The sequence below is a fragment of the Condylura cristata genome, unplaced genomic scaffold (assembly GCF_000260355.1).
Source record: "Condylura cristata isolate star-nosed mole 26May11 unplaced genomic scaffold, ConCri1.0 scaffold00013, whole genome shotgun sequence".
NCBI lineage: Eukaryota > Metazoa > Chordata > Mammalia > Eulipotyphla > Talpidae > Condylura > Condylura cristata.
Window position 1 is genome coordinate 31,744,107 of NW_004567114.1, and position 9,019 is coordinate 31,753,125.

The 9,019-nt window shown below is 41.0% G+C and overlaps 1 protein-coding gene across 1 annotated transcript in view; it reads left to right on the top strand.

Moving 5' to 3' along the window:
- The first annotated feature begins 209 nt into the window (after positions 1 to 209).
- The window catches only part of CCDC175 (coiled-coil domain containing 175), a 50,274-nt gene continuing 41,464 nt past the window's right edge, over positions 210 to 9,019 (top strand). The window contains exons 1-5 of the mRNA XM_012724402.1: positions 210 to 369; positions 2,218 to 2,303; positions 2,741 to 2,852; positions 4,742 to 4,877; positions 7,718 to 7,946. Of these exons, the coding sequence (XP_012579856.1) occupies positions 210 to 369; positions 2,218 to 2,303; positions 2,741 to 2,852; positions 4,742 to 4,877; positions 7,718 to 7,946 (723 nt within the window). The remainder of the gene's footprint in view (positions 370 to 2,217; positions 2,304 to 2,740; positions 2,853 to 4,741; positions 4,878 to 7,717; positions 7,947 to 9,019) is intronic.

The window sequence follows — 9,019 nt, forward strand, 5'->3', positions numbered from 1 at the left end:
GGACTAAAGAAATGGGCAAGGAAACGTGACGATGCAAGAGGGTCTCATTCTCCCTGGGTCGCTCCATTCTTGTGGACAAAGTTAAGGGAACCTGGAAGGTGGCTAGCTACCATAGGCTCTGGTCTGGCGCTGGCTCCCAGGGTCCTCTGCGTCCTCGTTGCCCGTGGCAACAGGCTTTGGCCTAGTAGGCGCTTCGCAGGAGCCCAAAGATGGCTCTGAGTTCCCGGTCGCCAGAGTCGGGGTTCGGCGGAGAGAAGATGCGGCAGTCGGCCATTGTCTCCACCGGCCCCTCCCTGGAGTTATGCACTATCCCTTCCACCCTGGGCTCCTCGGTCGCGGCTTATGCACTGGAGCAGCTCCTTGTTGTGGGTGAGAACCGGGAGTCACAAGGGACCTCCCCTGGGAGCTGGTACTCCTCAGGAACCCTCAGTGGGGACCCCAGGCACCCTTGACTAGGGCAGGGCCTTCTCCACTCCTAGGAGGCTGGGATTCTGGGAGGACTGGGAGGGCCTTGCTGTTCAGCTCCCCGCCAGTTCAAGGGAGGGACCCAGGTCTAGTCAGCTAGTGTCTGATGACAAATACTGGACCCTCGGACACTGGGATTGCCCACCATGCTTGAAGACTATGCACTTGACGGCAGCTTGTTCTTTCCTGTCTTTTCTTTGCAAGTTAATTTCCTTCAATATGTTGTCATAAAGAATTTAACTGGCAAATTAAAAAAAAAAAAGGAAGAAAGAGGGTTAAAAAGTTTACTTGCCTTTTAGTAATGCTAGACAGATAAAGACTTTGGATGTGGTCTTAAAATTACTTACTCAGTATAAAAAGAAGCTAAATGCTTAAGTTGAAGGTAAGATATAGTCTAATAAAGGGCATTCCTTGCCCACCTCTGCAAAATTTCCCCTTACTTCACTAAACATCTCATAGCTTCAACATAATTGTGTGATCTCTACTGTAACATTACTGTTTGGAATAGTTCTTCTTCAATGAGCTAATTTAATTTCCTAATTCTTGTGAGATTGGCTTGGACAAGTATTATAAAGGTGGGTACCCACTGATGAGACTTCACCGGTGCCCAAGGTCACACTTGGAGTCTCAAATCTCCTTGTATTATGAGCATGTTCATTCAACCCTTGTACTTAGAAACAATTTTTATTTCCTGCTAATAATTCCTGGGCCCTCAGTCTTTAATAGGAAAAACTTCATCAAGCTTTCTTGCTCTAAGTGTGCATTCTAAAGTATGAGCTCTCCAGTCCCTTTGCAAGTGGGAACATCTGTGTTCATTCATTTCACTGAAGAATGGGAAGGAGTTAACAGGCCATGCCTGTGCCTCCTGAAACCACCCCTGTTTGCAAACACAGCAACTGATTTTCTCTTGGTTTGAGAGGTTAGTCATTAAGAGATATCAAGTTCCATGACATAGAGGGCAGACATTTCTGTCTTGTCTTCTGAGGGATGATGATGTTCACAAGGGCATGGACACGAGTCACATCACTTGCATTAGAATCCAGGCCCTATCACTGATGGGCTCTGAGACCTTGAACATATACACGGCCTCAGCATCACCTGTGAAACAGGATTCGTCATAAGGTTGTAGGAATCAATTTAGATGACCCACGGAAAACATTGCTCACACCAATATCTCACACCTGGGAGTGCAAGTGTGGAATCCAGAGACAAAGTTCCTATAATGCAATGATGACAAAGGTGAGGTAAATAAAGCTTCCTCTGTTTTTTCTTCCTGTTACCTTTCTTTCTCTTTATTCTTCTCATCCCACCTGTAACTTATCATCAATGTCTTTGCCAACATTTCACAAGCCTCTCTCTTGTGTGAGAGGGAAGGAGACATCTGAGGGCATGTCAGTGAGATAGACTCATTGAAAACATTCCTAAATCTGATTTATGGGCATGTTATAGTATGCTCTTTCATAAATATTTACTGAATTTATTGATTGCTCTTCTGTACAGATTTCTCCCTTGAACCATGAGATACAAAGGTGGAATATTGAAAGAGGAGTTTGTCTTCAAGAAACCTGAAATATATACACAAATTAGAATATTATGAAGTAGGAAGTAAACTATAAAAGAAATTAATATAAAATACCATAGAAATTTAAATATAGAAGTTGTAATTTCTGAGTTAATATCTGAGCTGGCTCTTCAAGGTTTAAGTAGAATTTGAACAATAAGAGACCTTAATTTTTTTATTTCTTTTTTTAGAAAAATCGCTACAAAGTGACTATTTTAAATGCAATGAGGAAGCTAAGACCTTTCTTAAGGACACTGCTGTAGCTGTTAAGAAATTGGTATTGTATTATCTATAAAGCTTTTTTTAAATCTTTCTTATTTCTTCATCAAACTTTAGCATCAGCTCTGTTCAAGATATTTTTTCAATAGATCAATAAACAAAAAATTGATCCTAAATTTAACAAAAAATTCTCTCAATTTGCTAGCCATTAGTTCTACTTTTCAATTGACTGAAAATGGATATAAAAAAGACATTTACATAGTGAAAGATAATTTCTGCACTGCAGAAAAAATCAATAGAAATTAAAAGATAATTTACAATACCTTAGCAAATCAATAATAGCCTCTTTTCACATTTTCTATTCCAAATTAAAACAAGCAGATATTTAATGAAAATCAAATTTTGACCCCTATGACAACTGTAGAGCATTGTTTAGAAAATCAATCTTACTATTTTGGTGTCTTAACTTGGTAAATGTGTCATTTAAATTTTCAGGAAGAAATGAGAAAAACCACCATTGATCTTCTAGAAATTGAAAGCATGGAACTCAGTAGACTATATTATCTACTGGAAACTCTTCCCACTAACATTAACATAGAATTGGAAGGTAATTTTGAGATTACCAACTGTAGAAATTTAGTTTATCTTATAAGAAAATAGAGTTGAGTACTTAATATCAAGATGAATTTAATAGTGGGAAACTATAGCTAGAAAGAGTATACAAACATGATGGGATCCATAATAATTTTTCCTTAAATTTTAAGTAAAAATAATATATATATATATATAGCTTGAATTTACAAAATTTAGTGTTTAAATGGACTAAAGAAAAATGGATCCGCCCATTCCAAGTTGATATTTATAAAGTTTTTTTAAGATTTATTTATTTATGCATACAGAACTGGGGTACAGGTCAGAAGTGCAGGGGCAGTGAGAGGATTCACCAGAGACAGAATGGAGCGAACAGGCCGACCAATGAAATACACTGCTGAGGGGAGCAGTGGGTGGGTCACCTCTGGGGCAGGGATTGAACTCATGACTGGCTTATTTCACTTGGCATGTCTTTAAGGTTCATCTTTGTTGCAGGATGTGTCCGAATTTTTCTTTTTAAAGTCTGAACAATAGTCAATTGTGTGTAAGAGAGTGTAAGTGATGTTTTATATATCTATTCTTTCATGGACCCTTGGGTTTGTCTCCACCTTTTGGATATTGTTTGAATGCAGTAATGAACAAAGGTGTGTAACTCTATTGGATGTCCTATAGTGAAGTAAAATTGCTAGATTATGCAGGATCTATTTATATGATCCTTTCACTTTAAACTTTTGAGAAGCTGCCAGACTGCTTCCACCACAGGTATACCAGTTTACATTTTCATTGATGATGTTCAGGATGATTTCAGTCTTTCCACATTCTCACCAGTATTTGATTTTTAATGATAGCCATCCCAATACATATGGCCTGGCCTCTCTTGTGGTTTTGCATTTCCCTAATAATTAGCAATTTAAGCACCTTTTCTTGTGTTTGTTGGCCATTAGCATGGCTTTGAAGACATATCTGTTCATGTCCTTTGCCCATCACTGAAACCAGTGTCTATTTTGTTGAATTGTAGGTGATCTTTAGATAATATGGCTGCTAACCCCTTATCAGGTATAGTCACACATCACTTAACAGTGGAGATACTGAAAAAAGCATCATTAGTTGACTTTGTCATATATGTGAACATCATAGTGTGTAACTACACAAACCTAGGCGGTATTGCCTGTTGCACACCTTAACTATATGACATAGTCTATGGGGGCTGTCATATATGTTGGATGTTGTTGACTAAAATGTTGTTAACTGGTGTACAACTGCATACAATTTGCAAATATTCATTCCACACCATGGATTGCCTTTTGGGCTATTGATTGTGACTTTTGATGCACAAAAGTTTTAAATTTTGATGTCCTATTCATTTTTTGCTTTGGTTGTCTATGTTTTGGATGTTATAACAAAGAAATCATTGCCAAATTCAATGTCATGAAGTTTTTTCCCCTATGTTTTTTTCCTAAGTAGTTTTAACTCTTCCATTAAGGTCTTTGATCTATTTTGAGCTAATTTTTTTTATTTGGGGTAAGCACATTTCCCCACTGCCAAGAGTGTTGTCTATGAATAAGCCCACATTGGCCTACCTTTCCTACATGCAGGGATATGGGTGTCTGAGGGAATCCCTGGTGGAGGTGACAGGGGTAACCCAGACAGGAAGTGAGAGCAGGAGTCTGGCTGCACTAGCCTATAGCTGTCAGAGCCTGCAGAACCCTGGTCCCAGAGCAGCTGCTGAAATCAGGGAAATACCCAATGGGTAAAATCAACAGAGGTTAAAGGGGTGAGGAAGAGGTGACTGGCACAGGAACACAGGTGGAAGAATGTTTCTGAGAAAGCTGTTCATGATTTCAAAAGTATTAATTCTTGTGCTAGTTCTCAAATAATTCAGTAACATTTTCATTTACTTTTAAGAATGTGTCAGAGATGCTCGCAGATTAAATCTTTGTGAGAAAAAGCAATTGCAAACGAAAGTCACAAACCAGAATAATGAAATACAGTGTCTGAAGGGGACAATAATTGAAATGGAAAAAAGAAATGAAGAACTGGGGTAGGTTGTTTTGGTTTTTGTTTTTTAATTCAGTACTTGAGGGAGTTGGGGTCTGGGGCTGGAATGGGGAAGTTGTCCTAAGAAGGTTGCCATCTAGTCTGGACTGGCACCGGGCAAGTTTGGAGGTAGAGGTCATTTGTGGAAAGGACTCGGGCTGCTGACAGGCACAGAGCTTTGAGGAGCTGGGAAGGGGGAGCTGAAGATCTTCAGCTACTACAGCCACAAGACTGATGAAGTTTCAGAGGCCCCAGCCTCCCACTTGCCAAGACAGTTTGCAAGCCACACCCGCCTCTCATGCCACCTGTAATGCACACGTGGCTGTAATTTCCATTTTCAGTAGAACTCAGCTCACAAACCTCACCTACCAAAACAAGGACTCTTGCTGAGCATTACAGTGAAAATATATCATTAAACCAGATGCATGACATCTAGTTTAGTAATTTAAAGATATTCAGTCTTATATTGAGAGTAGGACTGGTTCCCAGAAGAAGGCTCTAGACTTTGTGATTAAATGAGCCTATATGTATAACTGTATTTAGAGCTGGATATGACACCCTATTTGTCTCTTTCTTTTACTTCCTTTCATCAGACTGGAGATTCACCCTTAGTGGCTTCATTTTCTCCATCTATAAAATAGAGACCACAAGTCTTGACCTTCTCAGGAAGGTCAAGAAAGAGATGGATTCTGAAACAGGAAAAATAGAAAGCACCCTGAATAATAATTAGCACTGTGATCAAAGCTAGAAAACTAATGTATCAGAATGTCAGTTTGTCAGAGCCCTCAGCATAATGAAAGAATCTTCCCGGAAAGCTAAAATAATCACAAAGGTTGCTTGGTAACATGATATCCAAGCATCAGATTGGCCCCAGGGACCATTTCCCCAAAGTAAGCCCTCAGGACTCTTGTTCTGGGAGAGGCTCCATGAAAAGGAAATCCCTTGATGACATAGTTTGCCAAATACTGCACACTGCAGCCCCAGGTGGGGACTCAGAGCACAGACCTGTGCTGGACACATGCCAACCCCCGTCACCAGACTACATGGTGCTAAGCAGTTTTTAAACCATTGAGGTGGAAGTTAATACTTAGGCTGGACTCCCCCTATCAGCCAGTCAGCCCCATCAGACCCCTGCAACCCAGTGATTCTCAAACTTAAATGTGCATTACAATCACCTGGAATGCTGGTTAAAACACAAATTACTGGGACTCTACTCTCCTGCGCCAGAATTTCTTGATTTAGTAGATCAAGGAGTTGCTGGTAAGAAGTCACATTTTAACAAGTTCCCAGGTGATGCCGCTGCTGGTGGCCCTGAGAATCTGTGTTGTCGACAAATCTTTGTGGAAAGACAAATCAAAACCAGGTTGTTCGATGAGCTAGCATCACCAAGCTAATGTCATTGCTGCATCCACTTTTAGAAGAAAAGATATATATCAAGACACCCATGTGCCCTGAACAGCCCTCAAAAACAGGGTATATATACAAGGCCCTGAGGTAGGTTTCCCTGTCACCCCACTCTGGGTTTCTGAAGATTTTCTTCTCAACCCATCACACTATCCCTAGTTAGGTTTTGTTTTTCAGAGAAGCCTTGTATTTTGCAATAGAAGTTTTGTAACATTGATTTATGACACTATAGAGGTTTCTGGTGAACAGCCTTATAAATCAACATCTGGATAAGCCACATTACTATTGGCCACCAAAGTCATTTCCGTCCACCATCAAACAACTGATCCCTTTGCCCTGGCTTAGCACTCTTCTTCTCCTCCCCTTCTAGTAACCACTATTTTGTTCCTGTGGTTTAAGAATCTGTTTTTATTTTGTTTATGTGTTTGTTGCTTTGTTAGGCTTTTTGATTTGACTTGTTTTCTTTTACTTGTTACTTGGTGCCTATGCTGGTTCATCCTTAGGAAGCTTCCTCTACTGGGCCCATAGAGCCTCCTTTCCTGACCCTTCTGACTTGGCTTTTGTTTCATTGCATCTAGGAGGATCAGTTGCCCTCTGGAAAAATAAATGTACCAGCAATCTGTTTGCATTTTCCTGCACCACAACTCCTTGGATTAAAGACTTTAGCTCCGGGGACTAGGAAAAGGAATGGTCCTTTACATTGCAAAAGTTTTTAAAAACAGAAAATAAAGAAATGGCACCAATTGTCCCTCCATCAAATCTTTTATGGTTAGCCCAGGAGAGATGTTTCTTGCAACCTTCAGGTCTTTCTCTGATAGATAGGGCCAGCGATGGATATACGAAGTTAATGTCTCCTCTTGCACTCAGATTCAGCCGCATCTGGGCAAAGATATGAAGGTTCACATTAGGTTTCAAGCGGCCTCTGAATAGTGAAAATGGACTTAGCTCCCTCCACCACTGACTTGCACCCGTCTGCGGAAGGCTAGCTTGCTCCCAGGCCCTGCCTATGCAGCAATGGCATCAGAAAGTAGCCAGAGGGTGATGGCATATTCATCTGTTTTCAAATTCACCATATCTCTCAGGGTTGTGTGATTGATATGGCAGTGTAACACATCAAACCATCATCTGGCAGTCTCCAGTTCCTGTTCAGAACTGCTTTAAGTTGTTGTATACTTTATCAAAGGATCCCAGAGTCACTGCCTAGTAAGTGGGATGGATGGGTGACACAGGACTACATAGCATTTTGCAGTGTAAGCACTTGCAATTAGCCCTTCCAGGTTTCTTGCTGTCTTTGTCTTCACCATGCAGTCACATGCAATCCTAAAATAAGCAGCCTTTGAATTTCCCTCTCTGAGATGGCTTACCTTCTTGAGCAAACCTTAAATTCCTTTCCTAAGATCCATGCTTCTCAGGATGCCATGAGTGATTCTTTTCTCCTAGTGAAAAGCAAGATAAGCTGGTGACCCAGCATGAAAAGGTGGTCCTGTCCCTCAATCATGCAATGGCAGAAAAAGCTACAACCACAGTCTTCATCAATGAGACTTACACCAAAATAAATATGGAGAAAGAAGAAATAGAAATGCATAAAAAATCTGCTCAAGACACAGAGGAGCAAATAGAAAAAGAAAAAGCAGAATATTTGCAAAAAAAGAAAAAATTGAAGGACAAAGTGAGTGGTTTGATTTATTTACTTTTTTATAAAGATTTATTTATTTCTGCATATAGAACTGGGGTACAGGCCAGAGGTGCAGGGAAAGTGAAAGGAGTCACTAGAAACAGAGTGGGGAGCAGAACAGGCTAACTGACGAAGTACACTGCTGAGGAGAGCAGCAGGCCAGTCAGGAGAGGTCTGCCACACCACATGGATCACTTCCGGGGCTGAGGATCGAACTCATGCTTTAACTTTTCAGTGCTGTGCTTTAACCCACTGTGCCACCAGGGAAGGTCCTATTTACTTATTTTTTTTTTTTTTAAGACAGAATTATATAGCATCCCAAGCAGGAGATGGGATTTTTTTTTTTTTCCATCCTCAAGACTAGGAAGAGCTCCCTATATTGTCTTCTGCGCATACTGGCATGGCAATGGAGGTGGGGCCTTTTGGGAAGACTTTTGATTGGGGTCACAACTAGCAGCACAGAATAAACAAGATTGACAGGATTTGTAAGAATGGGGTTGACCCATCCTAGCAGGGCAAGGAATTTGCTGCCATCATGTGGTGGCCCTTGACAGTTCCGAGGCCTTGTCTCTGCAGACAGGATCAAGAGTTGAGCCCTACCGAACCTGCTGCTCCTGTTGTATGAGCCCAAGAGCAGAGGCCTGCAGAGGGGCCCAGGACCAGGAGAAGAGTATTGGAAACCAGGAATTCTGTGAGGATGAGAGCAGGGACAAATACTGCAGGGAGCTGTCCGCTGCGTCACGATGATCAAAACTCCCTGTCAGAGTGGTTTATGGCCAGTTCTTTGTTGTTTCTGGTTTCTTTTCTGTTTCAGTTGTTCAAAAGAGGCAGGGTTGCCTTCTTAGGTGTTCACAGTAGAGATCTTTTTCCCTCTGTGTCTCATGCTGAGATTGCTGAGTTCCAGTGGTGGAAGTTGCAGTAACCTCAGATTACAGATGCAGGAAACGAGACTCTGGCTCACAACCTTGCTGTCTGTCTATCATGTATCAATCTAGAAATCATCTATTAAGCAAGTATCTTCCTATCAATTGTTCTATGTGCTTATCATGTAGATTTCTTTTTTTTTT